General features: G+C 39.3%; 1 protein-coding gene across 2 annotated transcripts in view; it reads right to left on the bottom strand.

Moving 5' to 3' along the window:
• Positions 1-25,309, bottom strand: part of LOC124123226 (receptor-type tyrosine-protein phosphatase epsilon-like) — a 68,725-nt gene that overhangs the window by 9,745 nt on the left and 33,671 nt on the right. For both annotated transcript variants that reach the window (XM_048400591.1, XM_048400592.1), the window contains exons 2-12: positions 16,278-16,493; positions 12,332-12,559; positions 10,867-11,010; positions 6,077-6,223; positions 5,196-5,342; positions 4,250-4,387; positions 3,938-4,075; positions 2,799-2,907; positions 1,265-1,332; positions 325-608; positions 61-148 (exon numbers count right to left, since the gene is read on the bottom strand). In XM_048400591.1, the coding sequence (XP_048256548.1) occupies positions 61-148; positions 325-608; positions 1,265-1,332; positions 2,799-2,907; positions 3,938-4,075; positions 4,250-4,387; positions 5,196-5,342; positions 6,077-6,223; positions 10,867-11,010; positions 12,332-12,559; positions 16,278-16,493 (1,707 nt within the window). The remainder of the gene's footprint in view (positions 1-60; positions 149-324; positions 609-1,264; positions 1,333-2,798; positions 2,908-3,937; positions 4,076-4,249; positions 4,388-5,195; positions 5,343-6,076; positions 6,224-10,866; positions 11,011-12,331; positions 12,560-16,277; positions 16,494-25,309) is intronic.

Genomic DNA, 25,309 nt, shown 5'->3' with positions numbered 1-25,309 from the left:
TTGAAGTTTAATCTTACTCCGACATCTTGCATGTAAATTCAACAATTTCAGTTTACTCACAGGGGTAGTAGCCTCTGAACTTGTTCTTGCGACTGTTCTCAGGTTTCTGGGAGTCTTGATACGGCGCCGTGAACCCAGCTGGTAGTCGCTGTAGGGACAAAAAGAAAAATCAGATCTGAAAAGTCCGTAAATAATAACCCTGGCACATATTTATTTTCTTTGTAGAGGTACATTGTGGGTAAAACGTTTGTTTTAACAACACTGGCACAAACTAGGAATGCAATGCAATAAACTTTCAGCCAGGATATGCGCCAGGTGACTCACGTGATATTCTTTTTCAAATCCATCTTTTCTCTCCCTAAGTGTTGCCACCGTCGCAGCTAGTTCTGGCACTGCGACGTCTCTTATGGGGGCATCGGCGCCTGTGTTATAGTAACAGTTGTCAGGAGATTGAACATCTTCATTGAAGTCTTCTTCCTCATGATCCTTGTCTCTAGCATCACGCGGCGTACCTGACGGGGCCGGTGTGGCAGGCTTGGGCTTTATTGGTGGTTCCTGATTAACTGTCGTGCTCTCCTCTAGAGCTACGTTCTCATAAATGCTGTTCTCTACAGGGATAGAAAGTATACAGTCATCATCACATGCATGAATGACGTGAAATGGAGTAAGGTAATTGTCCAGTTCATTCAAACCTTTTTGTGATGTTTTGGAAACTTTAACGTGACCCGTTTCATCATTGTCAACACTCAAACTGCAGACATATTCATCTGAATAGCAAATATCTCTTTCACCACTTACAATTAAGAGTGTGTTAGGTTTAACGCTACTTTGAGAAGTATTACAGTTACATTATGGCATGTGAGTATAACATCGGATCACAGCCCGAAGTGTTGCAGGTCTCAGGCGTTTACAACATCGAAAAAAACCCATAAGCACTGGACTGGTGGTGACATATCTGGAAACATAATAGGGGCGAACCAGGATTCGAACCTACAATCTAAGATTTTTTGATTTAAATTCAAACGGAAGCATGAAATATTAATTTAAACACGAAAAACATCTTCATATGAGCTCATGATCATGTACGCCTTATAATACAAACAATTATAGAACTATGCATGGGTAAAGACAAATGAAATGCCATGTACTGTTATGATCAAAGACTATATTTTCACTGTTCGTTTTTTCTTCATTAACATTCATGTGATAGATATACAGCATGTCTCAAATATTTATAAATATATTCAGTGAAAACGACAATCACCTTGTACTTTAGGGTGAAACTCTGCAACTTGTTTATGGATGTCATCATCATGAAACCTCTGTCTCCTCCTGCATCAATAGAATCAGAAAACGTTACACGGTAGTGACATATAAGAAACAACATGAAATTATAAGTGATTATAACTCCAGAGGCTGTGGTGATATGTTTAGCAGTAACGTTTCCACAGTACTCATCATAACTGTTTTGTCCATTATGAACTATGTGTAAAAATACTGACTGTATTGACGAGTGGTCGTACAACACATGCCTGGGCATATAAGGCATAAACAAATAACGAAAGCCTTCCGACATTGGTTGGTACATATAGTAGCTTAAATCATAGACTGTTTGGTCGTAAGGCCTGAAGAACCAAAGAAATAATGAAAGCCATGCAACGTGAATTTGTACATATGTATGTATAGAAAGTTCAAACACATGGACTGATCAGTCGTGAGGCCAAAACATCATGTGAGAAATGTCATTTACGACCAAAAATAAACTTAAATCTAATACCAGTACACACTCGATGTTTTGATATTTGATTATTTTATTAATTAGAAAGGATTTGGCCTTTTTACATACTAGTATTCGAGTGAGTGGCTGCACATGATGTTTTGTGTTACAATCATTACCATTGTGCTTGGAGAATTATTTGTAAAATTCCTTTTTTGGGGGGGTCTAAGTATCTCCTACGTAGGACTTAGTATCTCTGACGTAGGGCTTAGTATCTCCTACGTAGGATACTGTCTCCTACCTAGGACTTAATATCAATGTAGGAGATAGTTATTCTAGTCCATACTAAGTCCTACGTAGGAGATATTAAGTCCTACGTAGGTGATAGTAGGTCCTACGTAGGAGATATTAAATCCTACGTTGAAGATAGTAAGTCCGACGTAGGAGATAATAAGTCCTACGTAGGAGATACTAAGTCCTACGTAGGAGATACTAAGTCCCACGTAGGAGATAGTGAGTCCTGCATAGGAGATACTAAGACAAAAAAAATCAGCATGGCCCTACTAAGCTTTGACAACATGTATGATGTTGTTCGTGATATGCATGTATGAAGGCATTGTATACGTATACGGTAATATTACATGATAGTAAACACAAATCGTGGATGATCCGTGATTACGTAAACACTTACGTGTTCTATTACCTCATAAGACCAAGCCTATAACATGTAACTCGGACATCTATTATGTAAGCACAAGGTCTCTCGTTTTAAAAGACATCAGTTTGTTGCAATCACGTCCATAGTTTTACCTACTAATACATCAAGACAAAACTACAGTGTATTCACGTTTTTGTTTTGTCTCAGGAAATTTGTACATGTTGAAGTTTGATTATTTCGCAATTGCAAGTGGTTGTAATTCACATTTACATATAATTTCTTTGAAATGTTAAACCTCAAGACCTCTTGCTGCCATCATAGAATAGTGGGAACCAGCTAAGAAGAAACGTGTGAACAAATTGGATATGAATACATGTATGAAGCCAAACGTATTTTGTTGTTAATGATTTTATGAGCAATTACCTTCTGACAAGGACAACAACAACGATGACTACGATGGCAACAAGTAAACCTGCGATAGTTCCCACAACAGCTGACACCGGAAACTTGGACGGATTTGGCTTAAGTTGAGCTGAAATATGAGTTATAGTTATAGCGTTAATATATAGTATATATAGTATAATAAAATATAGTTAAGATTCAGTTACAACTTGCGATTATCATTACAAAGCAAGACGAGATTAGAAGTTAAAATTTTCTTATTTTAAACTGACATCAGAAGAAACTTATGCCACACGGTTAATAAATGTTTATTAACATATGTTGCTGATGTCAATTAGACGCGTTGGTACATTCAGTTTGGGATCGCTGCTCAGATGCACCTGCAAAATACCCTGGTCCCAGCTGCAATTGAGTCATCTTGTATTGACTTGAAGTTTACGCCGCAGTGCAACCAGTGCAGCACTTGCATATGGGCATATACTGGAGCCTGTCCATTTTAAGACTTTCATTCGAGGTTCATAAAACTGGCATCAGTAACATGCTATCAAAGAAGCTAATCCTCTGGAGTTTGGGCTGTGTGTGTTCTGGAACATGCTAAATGCATTATCAAACTGCTTGTATATACCTACATAGCAACAGCAGTGATTTCTACTATTTTGTCGCCAGGACACTAGTTGTGAAGAGGCCACTTCAGGAAGTCGACTTCTTAAAAAGTGAAGGGTGTGGTTTGGCGTGGTCCAGTGCCACACGACAATTATGACCTCAAAGTAATTTCGCATTACATAACGTCTGACATATCACACCTACATAACGTGCACAATGGCAATTAGAGCGGATGACCACCACAGACATCAGTTATTATTCAGATTTTGTAGCATTGAAATCATGTCCAAAAACCGCGTAAACCAAATACTCATATGTACAATGGTGTTATTTAGTACACTAGGGGTACTATTGCTTTGTAGGTACTATTAATAAAAGTGCAGGCTGTATTTGATTTTCGGTTGTAATTCGTGTATTTAAACATACGTCCGGCAACATTGTCTCGTAAACATATCATCGCAATATTCTAGAAATATCGATTATTCCTAATGCCTTATAACCAGCAGCTGATCCCTGATGTTCAAACCATTTATTATGAGCTTTATGAGGTAACTTACATAGCTTCGCTGAGCATTGAGAACCATTGTATCCCTCAGTACATCCCCAGGGACATCTTCCATCAACAGCATCGCAGGTTCCGTTACAGTGGCCGCAGTCTCTCTTACAGTTAACACCGAATTTCCCATTGTCACAAGCTAATTAGATAAAGAAAATAAACAGTTGTATATTTGCAGATACACTACATGTATACTTTGTATGTTGATCTCACATTTTAAAGTTTTGTTTGAGGTAATGTGCGGTACAAACAAAAGAACAGTACCGTTTTTTAAGAATAAGACCATCTATTTCTTCTGGATAGTTCCATTCACCTTTCTGGCACAGGTCAAGTTTCCACCCAGCTTGACATCCATCTTGACATATTCCAGTAACATGATGACAAGTGTTGTTGTTAGCACAATGGCCACAGGTTTTGTTACAGTTGATGCCATACGATCCACTGGGGCACTCTACATTGAAAAACACATCACACATCAGTTACATCTCAACACATCAACACCCATAGGATTTCTGTGGCACTTCAGGAGCTATAAGTACCGGTAACATCTAAGATTCATTTCATGATGTCAAACGATATATGCAATACATTCGTAATTTTATTTGTTAACTTAAAGTCATAGAGGTATTCCTCTTTAAAGATGCAATAAATGGAGACGGGTTATTGTTTATGTACTCTTAATTTACTTCACAATCGTTACAACATCCAGCAACAATCAAAGTGCAAGCTTTGGATTCAAAAACATTATTTCCTACCTTGCAAAACATGAAGGCAAAATAACGGAATATTTATCCAAAATTGTACATGCCCTTTGAACATAATAAGAGGATAGCTGCATTAAAAAGCATGATAGCATGTAGCATTATCCCACAGAAGTTTTCAAATAATGAGGTTTCTTCATGGACTCAGCTTTTACTCAATATTTCTTATGATTATGGAAATGGTTTTGTCGCTTTTATGTCCTCTCTGTGTCATAGTTCAACAACCTGTAGGGGAGTAGACCTATTTATATCTTGAATTCTAACGCGGTGCTATCATAATGACACACTACTTCTAACGAGAGTATGCAATGTTAACACTTAGTTGAATCAACGTATCATATTGTGCATTTTAATTTATATGTATTTATTAAAATTAAATTGCTGTTCAATCAGTTCTTATGTTGAACAAATTGTAAATACGAATATGTTATATTATCAACAGAAATAGAAAAACAATGATTATTGTTTATTATATTATTATGGTGCAAGTTGACTTACTTCTAAAGCAGTCTATTTCTGTCCATCCATATTCACACCCACCAGGACACTGTCCTGTCACTCTGTCACATGTAGAGAAGGGTGTCTTGCAGTGTCGGGAACTGCAGTTGCTGGCACAGTTAGGGCCGTACATCATACTTGTACACGCTGAATAAGGCATAAGTGAAACTCGTGTAAGTTTGAAAGTAATTCATTAAGAGCTGCAGATATGATTGCAATTATAGCATCTGTAATGTAAATTACAAACTGCCACTCATTTTGGAACATAAACATTACCAAGCTTTCGATTTGTTGATGTCATAAACTGACGATTAACACAAAGTAAACAGAAACATGTTTTTATACCTAAACACAATTTACGTGAATGGATTGATTTACAGGTTCCAGTATTGTTCGACGTTACGTAGCTAGTTACATCTCGTCGCAAATTGCTGGGTTATGGGTGATGATGCACTGTACCTGATTTCATGGATCAAACTTTCATTGGATAAGAAGCATGATACCTGGTCACATAGGGATACACAAAGGCGACCATGGCACAATAAGGTCATCAGTCAACGTTTGTTGTAAGAGAATATCACACTTGACTCGTTAGCAGATTTTGAATAATTCCGCGATCTGTAGAGGAGTAGACCTACTTTTATCTTGAATTTTAGTCATAATGACACACAACTTTTAACAAGTGTATGCAATGTTAACACTAAGTTGAATCAACTTATCATATTGTTGATTTTGATTTATATGTATAAATTCAAATTCAATTGCTGTTCAATCAGTTCTTATGTTGGACCAATTAAAAATACGAATATGTTATATAATCAACAGGAAAAACAAAACAATCAATATTGTTTATTATATCATTATGGTGCAAGGTGACTTACTTCTAGAGCAGTCTATTTCTGTCCATCCATCTTCACATCCATCAGGACACTGTCCTGTCACTCTGTCACATGTAGAGGAGGGACTCTTACAGTGTCGGGAACTGCAGTTAGTGGTACAGTTAGGTCCGTACATCATACTGGTACACGCTGAATAAGGCATAAGTGAAACTGGTGTAACTAATTCATAAAGTGTTCTCACAGCTGCAGATATGATTGAAATTACATCCTCAAACAAACTGCCAATCATTTGGAACATAAACAGTACCCAGCTTTCGGTTAGTTGATGTCATAAACTGACAATCAATTCAAAATATACCGAAACCTGTTTTAAGACCTAAACACTATTTAAGTCAGGTTCCAATATTGTTCGACGTAACGACACCTGTTACAGCTCGTCGCACACTGTTTGGTTTGGGCGATGCTGCACTGTCAAATGATTACATGGATCAAACATTCACTGCATAAGAAGCATGATACCTGGTCACATTGGGATTTAAAAAGGCGACCATGACACAATAGGGTCATCAATCATCAGTAAAACACCCAAGCAGGCGACAAGGCTAACTGCTCAACTTTTAGGGAGAGCAATCGGTGTAGTAGCACTTGGGGACAAGAATGAACTGTATGATAACCACTAGATTCATGCGGCGTGACAGAATGACTGGAAGGACTGCAGGCAGGTCATGATCTGGAAGACTCCGTCACAACCATGGAAGACTGCTATCTCCTCACCTTGTGCCAAGGTAACAGGTTCCTCTATGTTAAGTCATCTTATGTGACTGCAATACTACAGCGGTTTGTAAATGATCGAGACTGGACCAGACAATCCAGTGATTGACATGATCATGAGCATCGATGAAAGCTCATTGGGACACGATGACAAGGCAACATCGACTTTAGCCTTTGCGTTGGACACGTAGAGTTCAACTTTGGCAACGTGGGAAATAGCAACGGGCGTTCTTTCTGGATCTGCTGACGTGGCTTGATACCCGGCGGCTTGTCAATCTCCCAATAAAAAGAGGTCAGATTGTATAGGGACAGAGAGAGGAATGGGGAGCAATTACTGACTGCGTGAACCTCGATGTTGCCATTTGATTATTGTATATATTAGTGCCTCTATCTCGTCAAATGATTATATTTTTCAAATTCAACGTTGGAATCAATTTGTTTCGTTTTTGATATTTTTACCATTTCCAAAAACTGATAAGAAAAGTTTCTTTTGATCCTCAGTTTTTATCACTGATCTCTGGAGTGAAATGTTTAAATCACTAACATGAACTGTTGCCAATATAAAACATTTGTGAAATGCGTTAAGAAACACATGAATCAATATGCCTACTATGGAAACAGTCATTTCCCATGAAACCACTTTCACAGCCATCAGGACACCTGCCAGTCACGTGATCACATGTGTCAGATGGTGTCTTACAGCGACGCCTCCCGCAGTACTTGCTACATCCTTCTCCATATCTCCCAGGATCACAGGCTGAGAGGGATGATGAGCAATGAGTTTACTTCGCTAAATTCGCTTCATTCTTTATAATCAGAAAGGTAAGTATTTTAGTGTTTTCCGAATTCACTTCATTTATGACAACCAGAGCTATTTTCTTAAGCTTGGATTGATAGAAGAGAGACCCAACATTAATACAAACTGATCTTTTTCCCAAACAAAACCGTTTATAACATCTTTAATTTTCGATATGAGGTGACTGTATTAGGAGACAACATAACGAAATACGTCTTGTAATTTAAGTAAGGACAGCTGGAGACCATCTTGCAATGGCGGTCAGCGCAGAGTTGGCCACAGTCAGCTCCATACTACTCAGGGGCGCATGCTAGTATATAGGAATGTCATATTCAAATGTATGCGGTGTCCTGGCTGGTTAATGCAAAATATGAGACAAGGTATCTATACTAGCCACATAAAGAAACTGTGCACGGAGAAAATATGTTCTGGATTGAAATACAACACAGCAAGAACAAAATGATGCAGACGCTGTAGCAGCTGAATGATCGGACCATAAGAAAATGTCAACAGGACCTGAACAACATCTTTTACGATGACGTCAGAAGATCACAATGGAGAAGGGGGGTCAAACGACAAAGTCACAAAGTCAATAACGGGTATGACCACCCTGTGCGTGCATCAGAGCAGTGCATCGGCGACGCATGGAGTCCATCAAATGGGCATTGAAGGCCTGGGGAATGGCCTGCCATATCCTCCTCAAATCCTGTGCCAAATCACGGACGTTATCTGGAGGATGTGGAAGACGACGCAGACGGCGCCCCATTTCATCCCACACATGCTCTATTGGGGAGAGATCCGGAGATATCGCAGGCCATGGCAGTAACATGACATTGTTATGGTGAAGGAAATCCATTGCGACCCTAGCCGTGTGAGGACGAGCGTTGTCCTGTTGAAATGTCAATCCCGGGCCATGACGTTGCAGGAAAGGAATGACCACAGGCCTCAGAATCTGATCTCTGTAGCCAACACCGGTGAGATTGCCCTGAACAACCACCAAAGGGGTTTGGTGCCGTGCTGTTATCCCACCCCAAATCATCACAGAGCCACCTCCAAAACGATTCCTCTCCACAATACAGTTGCGTGCATAACGCCGGTAGACACCTTAGAGCCCGTCACTGTGGGAAATGTTGAACCTCGATTCACCTGTAAAGACCATATTCTCCACCATATTCGAGGTTGGCGAACATGATTTCGACACCATCTTAGACGGTTGACTCGATGACGGTGTGTCAGGATGGGACGTATGGCAGGGCGTCGTGGTCGAATCCCGTACTGACGTAACCGATTCCTGACAGTGTTGGGATGGATACGGCGCAGTCCAGGAATTGTCTGGGACGTCGTTACTGCCGTTTGGAACCTGTGTCGGAGATGTGTAACTCGAATCCATCTGTCCTGTCTTGGCATCGTAACTCGGGGACGTCCTGAACGTGGGTGGTCGGCAACGTCATTTGTGTTCTGATAACGCCTCAACAATGCCGATATCGTGTTACGATGGCATTGGAAATGTGTTGCCACCTGTTGTTGCCTCCTTCCCGCTCGGATCATTCGGATGGCTTCATGACGCTGTGAAGCTGTCAATCTTGGCATCATTTGCTTGTGATATGCTTGTGTCTGCGCCTGAGAAGTTTTGAATTTTTGAATGACCACAGATCATGCTTTCCAAAGTGACAGCGAATTTTGAGTTGCACATGCTGTGTACAGCTGCACAGGATGCACGTGCAGTAACACATTGCACGTCCATAGGCCCCCATCAATGACGCCATATCGCATGGCATGTGCATGAGCGTTTGAATGTCTCCAATAATTGCTGTGTTCAAACCTATATTTCATATATGGACGGTGTGCCCTTTTATCTATATTTACTCCGTGCACAGTTTCTTTATGTGGCTAGTATACTATCTAGGTGATGAATGGAATGGCGTGACTGTTTTGTAGTTTTCCAAATAAGTAGTCTCGTTTTTTTTATCAGTAATTTGCGCGATGGGTTAGCCTAATGGTTTGCTTGTTACATTCTATCCCTACAATTATGGATTCATAATGCGAAGACCATTTCTTGTGTCCGCCGTCGTAATATTGCTGGGATATTGCTAAAAATGGACTCAAAATGAAGTTCACAATCAGTAATCTTATATTTGATCAGTTTACTTATCACGACAAATTCACTTTGTCTGAGTTTGTATATAAGCCGAAGTAGGCACATCTTAAAATTGAATTTTGTTGACATACGACAGAGATATGAATCAGGTAGGTCGTAGAAACTCCGCGTCCTTTTCCCTCAGTGAAGGTTTCATGAGATGCAGTGATGAAAAATGACAAAGGGGTGACATTCTCCATAAGACCTTATCTTGAGTTCAACTAGAGTTTAAATGCATTTGAGCATTTATTGCATTTATCAAGTGCATAGAACACTCTACGTGCAAATAAAGAAACGATTGGACTCCGAACTGATCCATATTGGGCTACAGGTACCCCGTTTTGCGAACACCTGGCGTCATCGCTGATTTTTAGTGATCCATTCATATATTTTTCACAGTAAGTTTGCGTTTTGCACCTTATGGAATCTTATTCATCGGATAATCGAAACTATTCTCTGGCAAGTGTCACCTACACTTTCATAGAGTTTTATTGTCATTTCGAAACATCCTGGGACTCTATTGCTTTAACAACCCCAAAAATTTCTCTAGTCAGACATTTTATTGTCAGTTGTTCATGCCTACATTTCAGAGCTATGTTACTGTTGATTTTTACACTGAAGTTAATGACTTCAAAATTCGTAGAAAACATTTGTTGCCAGCAGGGCTCAACCAAGGCTGACACGTGACAGAACCGAGTGACATCGGCGTTTAATATTCATTTTCAAAAATAATCCTTAGGAGCTTAGAAAAATATCATGCATGATGTGTTACAACATGTTAAGGCATCTTTTCTTGTCGTAAGAGTTGCCTAACGGGATCGGGTCGCTGATGATGCATCCCAATTGCGTAGTTCAGTGCTCATGATGTCAATCACTGGATTGTCATGCAGTCAGGTTTATTTACTGACCGCCGTCATATACCTGGAATATTGCTGAGGGCGACGTTAAACACGAAAATATATATTCTTTAATCCACATATCTGAGTACGAAAGTGGCATAATGTATACTATATCTTGACAATAATTTTAGTTTGTTTTATATGTATTCAGACATATACACGGTGATGAATTAACTATAAACACAACGTATTTACTAAATCAATTAAATCTAATTTTAATAAACATTACCTTGAGTACAGTCTGTTCCCTGATATCCAGCCGCACATCCACCAACACACAGTCCCATGACGTCACAGCTGGAGTCCGACTTGCAGTGACGTGCAGCACAGGATTGGTTACAGTTTGATCCATAATACCCAGAAGGGCATGGTACTAAATAGGAACGTCGTATTTTAATGTACACAGTCATCTGGATCTCTTCCTGCAGCGACGGTTGCATAATTAGTTATAGTTTTCTTCATAATATTCAGTGTGGCATGCTGGACTATTTATCAGTCATCTCTGAATGTCACTATTAAGTAAAGTGTACGTGAAATAATGATTGTTTTTTAATGTGATACACAAGACCCACTGTAATCATTATGGACATTGTGTCCAATATTTGATTCAAAAGCCTTTTATTTACTAATCCCTTAGGTATGTAACACATTACGAAACATGGCGGTAGGTCAACATGTGAAAAAGATCACATGTGTAAAGTGTGACACATGCTCCAATAACAAACTATTTAGTTACCACAACTAGGTCTGGATCAATATACCACAACACTGGTACACGTCGGTTTTTGATGCCATTATAATATATTAGTATCGAATTAATAAACATAACTTTGCAAACACAATAAATACAAATTTTTCAAATATTATGGGCAGAAAAAACCTACATGTATCCCTTCAGTGAATTCAGGTAAACGAACAGGTGACAATAAACTTGGTCAATGAAAATCTGAAATAGCTATACCTAATGATTTACCATTTGTATTGTCCTTCCTAATCTGCTACATATTGTTTTATATGCAAAGATTAAGGTCACCTTGTCTATTTTCTCGTCAACCAAGCATGAAACAGCAAGCAGCTGTACACATGTTTCCCCCCAATCTAGAAAATACCCAACTATAAAGTTGAAAGAATTCTCTCTGAAACCGGTATTTTATCAAGAATCATATATTCCAGTATCGTGTTATTATAGTTGCAGCTTTTTGTCGCCCATTGGCAGTTGCCGGTAATATTTTATGTATGAAACAATCTGACCAGTCAACGTCGTGGCTTCCGCGCTCTTCATAACGGTGAGTTGGGAATTCGCATGAAGTTTTTAGGAAAATTAATAAAAAAAGATTTCAAACATCAGTCCAAATATACACTGAACACTTAGCTTCATATCATAGTACCCGAAGAAACAAATTAGTGCCACTCGATACAACTATTATGAGTTCTTTGGGATATGAGGTAATTGAACACAGATCTCCAAAGGGAAGTGTGTGGTGTTGGTGTCACCTCCCCGACTAGTTCCCACATGTGGACAACAAAAATAAATACATTGACGTAACTGAACTGAAAAGTAGTCTTCGTGTTATCAGTTTGTAAAATATATAAAGGCATACCTAACTTTAAAATGACACAATATTATTGCTTGGTATTCTTTTAAACAAGCTTCTTGAATGTATATACTATTTCACGCCCAACAGGTTACTTACTCCACACCTGTACTTCAACAAAGTCTAATACAGGACCAAGTCTATCATTAGCAGTCTCTGTGTAGACAGTCAGGTAGCGCCAGGTCCCGGGACAGGTGACATTCAGCACATCAGGGATGTCTGTACCGTTAGGACTTCCTGTTACACTGTGACATAGATTTCCTTCTTTGGGGTCAGCGGAATTTGTCGTAGATGTGTAGAGCTGCACGCCATTACGCCTATACTTGTCTGAAACAAGTATGAATGTATACTTTACTTAATGTAGGACATTAATGAAGCAAAACCGTACACGCTATGCCGTGGGTTCATATTCAGTTTATGTAAGCAGGTCAGAATTATATTTAGAAACCATTGCGTTTAGCTATAGCATTGAAGGTCATGCCACATTTTATATATATAGCCGATATTTAGGTGCCGTCAGTATTTCCAACAATTGTACGTCACACTCTTGCTTGATTAAAACGACGGTACTGTTTTGCAACGAAGAGTTGAGCTGTGTGCAATTGCGGTGTGTGTTTTCTGCTGCAACAACACTTGAATTTGTTTTATTCTTCCCCGCCCTGAAGGCGGGGAGGTATACGGGAAAGGTAATTTTATAGCAAGTATGTCGACATGTTGGTTTATATGAAATTTCAAGCCACACAGTTACCGAAACAAAACATACAAATCATGTGCGTGAAATGTTGATGCTATTCTTTTCCAGCAATAAGAGATACTTCAAAATCGTCTTTGTGTAATTAATTGATGCATCTGGTCATTAGCTGACATTTTTAAAACTTATTATTTATGTAAAAATTATTAGTTATATTCCGTATTTTGAATTAACGCAGACCCCCGTGTTTTTTAATCAGTGCACATAGTCACGTGTGAAACGTTTGGTAGCAAAGTTAAAGCTGAATCGGAGTAGTGTGTCGGCGAATTTGCATCAAGGCTGTTGTAGTATTGTTCAACCGTTTAATGGAAATCAATGTACATCCGTAGCTCGGGTCGTTATCATAAACTTGGTGTCCCAGGGCTCAAATCTATTTGCGTCTGTGCCGTGTTCCATTGACCTCTATAATCTGTTGCATGAAGGCACAGCTCTCTATGGTCACATAGTTAACACGGAAGACTATGAGGGGTATTTAGGTCATAATCAGCCTTAAGCAGCCACTGCCTTAACCGACATTGTCTACACAACAGATTAGTTGTATGGCCCCGTCACAGGTGCTCCAAAAATTGAAGCACGGGAAACAAATTTCCTGGAATCATTTCAAACAAGCAATATTGATATCCCAGTCACTTTTGGAAACTTTTATTGTCGTCTCCATTGCAATATTTACGGATGTTGATTCGTATGCATTATTTGACTCTTATCAGCGGAGTGATTTGGGAGGAAGTGATCCGAATGGACAAGAAGTTTTCCTTCTGTTTGGTAGTATGGATGAATTGTTATGTTACATGTTAACAATCATCATCATATGAACTCAGGCATTGTTACAAGTAAATCACATTCCACAACAGTAACTGACACTGGACAAAAAACAGAACATAAAAAAGATCAAGTAACCTCAACTCATCATGATCATAATTACTATTCTTTGAAGGAAAGAAATACAAAAAAAGAAACTTACCATAAAACGTAAAACAAGAGACGAGGAATCGCCATTCTGGTATTAAAATGTTCTGTGGTTGTAAAAAAAGACCTCATCTAGTATTGGGGCACGGGTGGCCCAGGCGTCTAAGGCGACGCGATTCGCTATGCTGACTATGCGTCCCTTTGGCACGCAAAAAATCTGTGATTGTGGGTTCGCCCCAATTATGTTTCTAGGTTTGACAGCACAATACATGTGCTCGTGGGTTTCACCGAAGTGGTAAACGTCGGAGACTTGCATCACTTCGGGCTTTCCTCCCACATTATAAGTTGACTAGCCCTGATATAATTGGAATGATAAAAGTGGCGTTAAACCCAACTCACTCATCTAGTATGACCTTTTTACCATTTGTATTTTCATTTTCATTATCATAACCAAATGCCTCACTTTGCCAGTTGTAAGAGAAGGTGATCTGTTTTTTGAGTATGTGCATCTGCCAATATTGTTGGCAGTTTTGATACTATTTTCACATGTTTACATTTGTGCCAGAAATTGCTTCCATTTCCTTCGATCTACTTTTTCAGTAAAGACCCAGGTTAGAATGGGTCTTCAGCAACCCTTGCTTGCCGTAAGAGGTGACGAACAGGATTGGATAGTCAGACTCGCTGATTTGGTTGATGCATGTCATAATATTCCAATTGCGTAGTCCGATGCTCTTGATGTCAGTCACTGGATTGTCTGGTTCAGACTCAATTATTTCCAGTCCACCGCCAAATAGCTGGAATAATGCTGAGTGGGCGTTGCACAAGAAAACTCTTTTTAAATAGACCTACCCTATGCAAATGTATCAACTGTAATGCCCGATATTATTATTGTGTTGTCTTATTTGTGGTTAATATGATTATGCTCCTTCATGCCTTTCAGTAACGACCCGTGAAGATCCGGGGTAGAATAGGTCTTCAGCAACCCATGCTTGCCATAAAAGGTATCTATGCTGGTCGTAAAAGGCGACTAACGGGATCGGGTGGTCAGGCTCGCTGACTTGGTAGATGCATGTCATCAATCCTGATTGCGTGGATCGATTCTCATGATGTCAATCACAACAAACCAACCAAACAACCAACCTTTCAGTAACATAATAATTATGCGTCAGTGAGGCATCACATATGGCGGGGAACTTTAATGCTCTGCATCAATGTTTTCTTGTAAATATTTACGGATAATTGTTAAATTTAATCCAGCTAAATATCCAGCATTTGTAAGTAAACGTATTAAAAAGTTATGAAACAAAACTACGATGTTGATACAAGTACAATACGTACTATAGTGTAAACACACAAAGGAGCAACTGACAAAGCATGTATTTTCTTAGAGAATGTTGTAACGAGTAAACAGCCAAATCTGAATTGATTATAATGCCTGTATTAAGTCCTCTTCCAATTAGCAAATAATTAGCGGACATAGCCGAGTGTCTGCTTCATGCACACCTCCATATCATGGCTTTATCAACACATAACATCAACAGATTGGATATGAGTATATAATTTCACAGTGTGGTATGGTTGAAAATGTATTTTGGATTATAATATAGCGTGGCGACGATTTATTAAATGGATATATAAATGTCTTATTCCTTGATGTCACAACTGTAGACCTCTGGCCACAATCTCGAGACCCCAAATTAATTATGTCATTGCCGCGACTTATTCTATTGGGTAAACCATGAATCGTTTAGATAGATTAGGGTTCCTTCGAAAATATTCAAAAAATCAACACCACTATAATCAGTAACGACTATCTGCAGAAACGGATTCCATGGGGCGTAAAACCCAAAATAGTTATGACAATTATATATGAATGTGTTCATGAAAAATGTAAGCATGTCATGCTTTACTGGTAGAAACCGCTACTCACAGAATGATCCTTAAAACAATATGTGACAGTGAGACAGGTGTGGTGAAACTCAATGTGAAGGTTCAATACGGTATAGCATAGCGCATCATGTTGACAAGCGACGTGTCATTTTAGCACATTTGTACTGAATGTTTGCCGTGAAATATCTGGAATGACTTAACAAGGCTTCCGGCGGTCAAACCTTTATTCAAAGGATTAGCAGTAAACATGATGTCTTTTTCCGTGAAATATGAAAGAAATGTACATGCTCTAAAGAATGTATATATTTATATTTATGATGGTATATTACTAGATATTATAATCGCAATAATTCCCCAATTAGCCTTGACACAGTGATTAACATAGTTTTGAATTTCAATACACATATCCAGAAAAAGACTACGATTTCATTGTGGTCAGGTTTCTATTGTGATGATAGTTGCATGACATGGCGTTCCAGGAAATGAATCTATACGTACAGTGTGTACTGAAGTACAGGTTAACCCTTGCTGACTGTACTTGTGTTTGTAGATCCACCTTCCACCAGGCGCTTGGTTGAAGCGTGTTGGTGACGACTGAGTATTTGAATTCGTTTGCAAGTGTTACTCCATCGACAGCTGTACTGATTGGAGGACTCAAGTAAAAGACTGAGCTCATCCATGCGGGTTTGTTCCGAGCAACGTTTGTTCCAGTACCTGATCAATAAGAAAAATGGTAAATCAGCATAGGGAAGATGATAACAGCAGGTGATGCTGGTAATGAAAGCTGGTGTTCGTTTGTATTCGCCCATGTATGTATTTTAAATCTACCTGTTTCCAGTTTCTATTAGAATCATTTACACCTAAGTCCAAATAGAAACAAGTAGTCACCTCTGCAAGCATGGTGTGAAGTATCATGCGATTTTATAAACAATTACTTTTCACACGTCTCAACATGCCAGATGGTATTGCTAAATGTTAAGCTTCATTCTGCATATTTTCCATAAACGATAAATGTTCACCTTGTTCTTTAGACTTACACTGCATATTGCCTTCACACTTTGCTCCTTATACATTCCTCCATCTTCAAATCTTCAGCGTAATGATCTAGAAAAACTAAACGACCAGCTCCCAAAGCCCTGTGTCATCATGGGTGATCTAAATGGGCATAATCCTTCATGGGGAAGTTCAACCATTAATCAGAAGGGAAAAGTGATCGAGGATTTTGTTTCTGATAATGACCTCTGCATCTTTAACGATGACTCGGACACCTACTTACACCCTGCAACTGGTACGTATTCATCATTAGATCTGTCTTTGACGGATTCAGTTTTGTTGAATGAATTCTCATGGTCCGTCCATGATGACCTATGTGGGAGTGACCATTTCCCCAAGGTGCTCAAACCCATTAATCCCGCTGATGATCCACCTTCACCTCGATGGAATTTTGTGAAGGCTGATTGGCCTTTATTTCAATCTTTATGCAAAGATAAATTACAACCTACGTCTTTTCAGAATGTTACTGACCCGATTCAGTTGTTCTCAGATCAACTGAAAATAATTGTTGATGAATCAATTCCTCCGTCAACCCACGTGTTCGTAAACCATGGTTTTATGACACTTGCAAACATGCTAGGAAATGTCGTAAGAAGGCGGAGAAAAACTTCCATAAACAGCCTACTGTCCATAACTTGAATACCGTCAAAATTTCATATGCTAAGGCGAGACGTCTATTCAAACAAACTAAACGTCAATCCTGGCAGAATTCTGTCTCAAAAATTAACTCTCGTACCCTTATGTCCAAGGTATGGAACATGATCAAAAGGATCAAAGGCAAGGGATCACATTCTACAGTTAACCATCTGAAGGATGGCGATACTTTACTAACTGATAAAACTGCTATTGCCAATAGACTTGGGAAAACATTATCTCAACATTCGTCTTCATCAAATTATGTTCCTGAATTTCAAAAACATCAGCTCCAACAGGAAAAGAAAAAGTAAATTTTAGATCTGATAATGGTGAAGATTACAATGAGGTATTTTCACTACATGAGCTATATACTGCCTTAGGGCAAGCTCATGATACAGCAGCAGGCGCTGATAATATTCATTATCAGCTACTGAAACACTTGCCCGAATCATTCCTTAAACCTTTGTTGACTATATTCGATGACATTTGGACATCTGGGACGTTTCCACCTTCATGGCATAATGCCATTGTTATACCAATACCCAAACCTGGGCGGGATCATTCTGATCCATCAAATTACCGACCTATCTCACTAACTAGCTGTGTTTGTAAAACGATGGAACGCATGGTCAATAATCGATTAGTGTGGTACTTCGGAACAAATAATCTTCTTACCAATATACAATGTGGTTTCCGGAAGAACAGAAGTACTATCGATCATTTAGTGCGTTTAGAACGTTCATTAAAAATTCCATTGTAAATAGACAACATGCTGTATCGATCTTTTTCGATTTAGAAAAACCTTACGATACAACATGGAAACATGGTATTTTAAAAGATCTTCATGATTTTGGATTAAGAGGCCAGTAGTATACAGTGCACTTATGCCCGTTTTTTAATTGCAGCCCTCCCATTGGCTGATTTCTGCCCGTCATATATTGCAGCCCTCCCATTGGCTGATTCTACCCGCAGGGTCCCCCTCCCCCACCTCCTAACCCAGAGTAATGACGTCATATATTTCTGTCCTCTCATTGGCTGATTTCTACCCGCAGGGTCCCCTCCCCCACCCAGGGGTCCCACCCCTCCACCCTCCACCCAGGGTCCTACCCCATTATGATTTGAGCGCTGTTATGTAACTTATTCATAATTAAACCTAGTGAATGCTATTCTATACTTAGTGTATACAATAATAATAAAAAAGAAATTCAAAAAATACAAAGTGAAATTCTCCAGCTGAAAAAAGAAATAGAGAAAGGATATATTTATTGAAAGCGTCTCAGCAAAATGTTAAAGGTTTTCTTTTGAGACATTTGGTGGTTCCGTAAGGAACCTGTGCGTACGCTGTACACGTGGATGTTGACGACGTCTTAAATCGTCGTGGCTGGTGAGCCAAATACGGTCTTCAGGTAGACGCAGTTGGGGGAATGTCTTCTATGTTCTTGTAATATTTTGTCTTCATATTTCCATTTGTACAGTTTAATACCGCACATATAGCACTGAACGCAATCGTTCATTCCCGTGTAGAATAACCCGCACCTGGCCAGCTCGAGAGGAGTCTGCTTAATTTGAATAGGAAATTTGTAGTAGGTATCTAAACGATTTTTAAAATACCTGTAGGAAGGGTGATCGGGAATGACCATAATATCCGACTTCACTGTCCACGAACTCCGACAGCTATCCGCATCCAAACATTTACATCCGTAGTCGACACTAGCGTCGCAATCCGCGCTTAAATCTGGAGAATCCATTTTCACGTCCGATATCTCCAACAGCTCGAGCCGCAATGATAAATCCGCGATGACGGTCCGGCGATCAAAATCACGTGACCAGCCGGATAACAAATGAACGTACTACGCCGGACAATCACGTGACAGTTCCGGGTCAATGACCCGCACTCAAACCTACATCATTACCATGGTAGCAATGTCCCCTTTACTTATAGCTTCGGACATCCTGACAACTTTGTTCCCGTGCCGTCTATACGTTTTCAAGAATAAACATACATCGATCATATTGACGGGGCAATAGATATATACATACCTAACTCGTAATGCAAACACGCATTACCTTAAAGCACTACGTTACGGTATATATCTGTCAAAATAACTCGCGAGCGTTTGTCCATAACGTTACATCCGTTGTCTTAAAGGGGACAGTATAACGATGTTAGTATTATAAGAGGTTAACCCTAGAGGTCTACAGGCATTGTCTCGTGGTACCGCTGTTAGGCCTTAAAGGTCGGCTCTACGTATAAAATCAGAACTCGTAGCCCAACTGTACGAGTATAAAGGGTGACACTGCCGACCTTAAGAGGTGTTAATACGCGAAATTACCTCGCATTCATCATTCGATATCGTCATGGCGTGGTGTCAACGAGGTTGTAAATCGTGGGACCCATATTTCTAGACTTCTCTAAAGCTTTCGACATGGTATGACATAACGGGCTAATGCAAAAACTGAAAAAAGAGCAGGACTTAAAGGCCAAATAATAAACTATATCCAAGACTTCCTAACTTATCGCAAAATAACCGTTGGTATCGACCAAACGCTATCGGACCAGTGTCCCTTAGAAAATGACACACCCCAAGGTAGCATTCTAAGCCCAACACTTTTCAACGTTATGATTAATGACCTATTCGTTTGAATACCCAATAAAATATAAACTTCCAAATACGCGGAAGATGGGGCCCTCTGGGTCCGCACTAGAAGCATAAATATGGCTAAAAAATTACTGCAGAATGCATTAAATAAAATGCAAATAAGGGTAAATAAATGGGGTTTCTCACTAAATGCCGAAAAAACCACAGGGATAGTATTCAAACACAGAAATATGCGTGCAAACACTCCCAGCTACAACTAAACAACAACAAAAAACAAAATACAATTCAAAAAAGAAACCAAATTCCTTGGATAGTATCTCCATTAATTCGGCTGTGAAAATTGATTGTTCATTTGGGAGCCCATATGATTGTGTTTCTTTTTGGGGTTCGTTGATATGGATGCCGAATCCTGTGCGTTTTGAGCCAGGGTCAAAGGACCCGTCTGTGTAAATGTGACACCAATTTGGACATTTTTCGTGAATGTATGCAAATGTGATGGATTTAGCGGTATTTGGATTAGTTCCTTTATTTAGTCTGGTGGAGAGAGATATGTCGATTTTGGGGGGTCGGAGTTTGGGTGTGAAGGTGTTATTTGGGACTGTGTTTAACTGTAAATAATTTAGGTTGTGTGTATTTCGGTAATTTATTATGCGTTGAGAGATTGATGTTAATTGAGGGTTTTTGCGAGCTAGAGCTTGGAGTCTGGGGCTCTTATTAGTTTTAAGGATCTGTTGGATTTTGGCCTTTTTGTTGGGTTGAGGCCCAGTTATTTATTGTTAGATGTTCTCGGCGTAGATCCAGGGGTATTTCGCCTGTTAGTGCCTGTAGCGATATGCTCGGTGTGCCATGCTGAGTGCGTGTGATTATCTTGAGTGCTTGATATTGAATTGAGTTTAGTTTATCTCTTAATGAGGAGTTTAAGGTGTTGTATATTTGGCATCCATAGTCTATTTTTGATCTAATTAGTGATTTGTAAAGAGATAGTAGGGACTTCTTGGAGGCCCCCCTACTTGGAACCTGTCAGGCAGCGTAGTGTGTTTAGGTCTTTTGTGCATCTATTTGTTAGGTTTTTAATGTGAACACCCCAGGTGAGGTGTTCATCAAAGATTAGTCCAAGGAATTTGGTTTCTTTTTGGAATTGTATTTTGTTTTTTGTTGTTGTTTAGTTGTAGCTGGGAGTGTTTGCACGCATATTTCTGTGTTTGAATACTATCCCTGTGGTTTTTTCGGCATTTAGTGAGAAACCCCATTTATTTACCCTTATTTGCATTTTATTTAATGCATTCTGCAGTAACTTTTTAGCCATATTTATGCTTCTAGTGCGGACCCAGAGGGCCCCATCTTCCGCGTATTTGGAAGTTTATATTTTATTGGGTATTCAAACGAATAGGTCATTAATCATAACGTTGAAAAGTGTTGGGCTTAGAATGCTACCTTGGGGTGTGTCATTTTCTAAGGGACACTGGTCCGATAGCGTTTGGTCGATACCAACGGTTATTTTGCGATAAGTTAGGAAGTCTTGGATATAGTTTATTATTTGGCCTTTAAGTCCTGCTCTTTTTTCAGTTTTTGCATTAGCCCGTTATGTCATACCATGTCGAAAGCTTTAGAGAAGTCTAGAAATATGGGTCCCACGATTTACAACCTCGTTGACACCACGCCATGACGATATCGAATGATGAATGCGAGGTAATTTCGCGTATTAACACCTCTTAAGGTCGGCAGTGTCACCCTTTATACTCGTACAGTTGGGCTACGAGTTCTGATTTTATACGTAGAGCCGACCTTTAAGGCCTAACAGCGGTACCACGAGACAATGCCTGTAGACCTCTAGGGTTAACCTCTTATAATACTAACATCGTTATACTGTCCCCTTTAAGACAACGGATGTAACGTTATGGACAAACGCTCGCGAGTTATTTTGACAGATATATACCGTAACGTAGTGCTTTAAGGTAATGCGTGTTTGCATTACGAGTTAGGTATGTATATATCTATTGCCCCGTCAATATGATCGATGTATGTTTATTCTTGAAAACGTATAGACGGCACGGGAACAAAGTTGTCAGGATGTCCGAAGCTATAAGTAAAGGGGACATTGCTACCATGGTAATGATGTAGGTTTGAGTGCGGGTCATTGACCCGGAACTGTCACGTGATTGTCCGGCGTAGTACGTTCATTTGTTATCCGGCTGGTCACGTGATTTTGATCGCCGGACCGTCATCGCGGATTTATCATTGCGGCTCGAGCTGTTGGAGATATCGGACGTGAAAATGGATTCTCCAGATTTAAGCGCGGATTGCGACGCTAGTGTCGACTACGGATGTAAATGTTTGGATGCGGATAGCTGTCGGAGTTCGTGGACAGTGAAGTCGGATATTATGGTCATTCCCGATCACCCTTCCTACAGGTATTTTAAAAATCGTTTAGATACCTACTACAAATTTCCTATTCAAATTAAGCAGACTCCTCTCGAGCTGGCCAGGTGCGGGTTATTCTACACGGGAATGAACGATTGCGTTCAGTGCTATATGTGCGGTATTAAACTGTACAAATGGAAATATGAAGACAAAATATTACAAGAACATAGAAGACATTCCCCCAACTGCGTCTACCTGAAGACCGTATTTGGCTCACCAGCCACGACGATTTAAGACGTCGTCAACATCCACGTGTACAGCGTACGCACAGGTTCCTTACGGAACCACCAAATGTCTCAAAAGAAAACCTTTAACATTTTGCTGAGACGCTTTCAATAAATATATCCTTTCTCTATTTCTTTTTTCAGCTGGAGAATTTCACTTTGTATTTTTTGAATTTCTTTTTTATTATTATTGTATACACTAAGTATAGAATAGCATTCACTAGGTTTAATTATGAATAAGTTACATAACAGCGCTCAAATCATAATGGGGTAGGACCCTGGGTGGAGGGTGGAGGGGTGGGACCCCTGGGTGGGGGAGGGGACCCTGCGGGTAGAAATCAGCCAATGAGAGGACAGAAATATATGACGTCATTACTCTGGGTTAGGAGGTGGGGGAGGGGGACCCTGCGGGTAGAATCAGCCAATGGGAGGGCTGCAATATATGACGGGCAGAAATCAGCCAATGGGAGGGCTGCAATTAAAAAACGGGCATAAGTGCACTGTATACTACTGAGGCCGTCTGCCTCATTTTATATCCCAGTTTTTAACAGACAGGCAATTTCAAGTCCGAGTGGGTACAACCCTTTCTGATCATTATAATCAGGATCAGGGTGTCCCACAAGGTAGTATTTTGTCTGTCGCTTTATTCAGTATAAAAATTAATAGTTTGTCAAAAGTTTTAAATGATTCAGATGATGGATCACTTTTTGTGGATGATTTTAATATATCTTGTCGGGGTAAAAATATGCGCACAATTGAAAGGCAATTACAATTATGTCTAAATAAAATTAACAAGTGGTGTCTAGAAAACGGGTTTAAATTTTCCAAATCAAAAACTAATTGCATACATGTCTGCCGAAAATATAAACCGCATAAGGACCCTGAACTATTTCTGAATGGCACCCCTATCACAGTTGTTAAGGAGGCCAAGTTCTTGCAATTGGGACTTATTTTTGATAATCACTTAACTTTCCTCCCACATATTAAATACCTTAAAGCTAAATGCCTGAAGGCACTCGATCTCTTGAAAGTTGTTTCTAATTCAAAGTGGGGAGGGGATCAAACAACCCTCTTACACTTATACAGGTCACTAATCCGTTCAAAACTTGATTATGGCTCCAACATCTATGGTGGAGCCTGCAAAAGTAATTTACAAAAACTCGATACCATCCATCATCAAGGCCTGAGGCTTTGCCTTGGAGCTTTTAGAACGTCTCCCATTCACAGTCTCTATATAGAAGCAGATGAGCCTTCTCTTAAACAACGCCGTTTAAAATTATCTTTACAATACATCACTAAATTATATTCTAATCAGTCCAATCCAACTTTTGAATGCATATTCAATCCTCTCTACGAAGATCTTTATATAAGAAATCAACACTTACTCCACCACTCGGAATCAGAATAAAATTTGCAATATCAGCTTCTAATATTCAACTCCAAGATATAGCTCCTACTAAGCTTTTCTCATCTCCTCCTTGGCAAATGGTAAAGCCAGAGGTAGATCTTACATTAACAAAACTAAAGAAATCAGACACTAACGAATTAATTTACAAACAAGAATACAGTCAATTGAGAAACAATTATGACACTTATAAATCTATCTTTACAGATGGATCCAAGGATGGTGGTGCAGTTGCTAGTGCCACCGTCATTGGATCCAGAACAATATCTTCACGTTTACCTGATAACAGTTTCATATTCACTGCAGAAGCAAACGCCATTTTTACAGCACTTAAATACATCAGTAATCAAGCTAAACATAAACAATTCATACTGTTTTCAGATTCTCTTTCATGCCTTCAGGCGATTAAAAATATGTCACCTAAACATCCACTTTTAATCGAAATTCTCGAATTATTTAATGATCTTGCTACTGGCCAATATGACATCGTCTTTTGTTGGTTACCAAGCCATGTTGGAATCATTGGTAACACAATGGCCCATGCTGCTGCAAAAGCAGCACTCAACAAATAGGTGACACCACTTCTGATCCCATACACTGATTTTAAACCCATGATTCGTTCTTACATCCGAGATCTTATGCAACAGAAGTGGGACGCCCAAGTAGGTATCAATAAATTACATGAAATTAAACCAAATATCGGTTACACCTACTTGGGCTGTCAGTCCAGATTTTAAGAGGTCATTATGCGACGATGTCGTATTGGCCATTCAAGATATACACATGAGTATCTTTTGAATGGTGAGGATCCTCCGTTTTGCATCCCTTGTGATGAAAGAATCACAGTCAAGCATGTCCTGCTTGATTGTATTGATTTTTCCATCACAAGGGATAAATATTATCATGTAAAAACAGTAAAGGACCTTTTTAATCACGTACATTCTCATTTAATGTTGTGCTTTTTAAAAGAAATTGAATTAATTCATAAATTTTGATGTCCATAATAAGTTTTTAGACATTGGTAGTGCTACTTAAAAACTTAGATGGTTAGTGGCTGTACCCTCGAGGGGGGTTGAAGTTGCGTAAAATTATTGCCCGCCTAAGAGTGTATTTAAGTCCCAAATCATTCGAAGTATTTTTATGCATGCCAGGCTTTTAAACGTAGTATTTTTGTCATTTTAATCTTAGGCT

This window comes from Haliotis rufescens, unplaced genomic scaffold (genome assembly GCF_023055435.1).
Source record: "Haliotis rufescens isolate VD_foot unplaced genomic scaffold, xgHalRufe1.0.p SCAF_2, whole genome shotgun sequence".
Taxonomy (NCBI): Eukaryota; Metazoa; Mollusca; class Gastropoda; order Lepetellida; family Haliotidae; genus Haliotis; species Haliotis rufescens.
The sequence above is the reverse complement of the archived record's forward strand: the minus strand, read 5'-3'. Positions and strand labels throughout refer to the sequence as shown.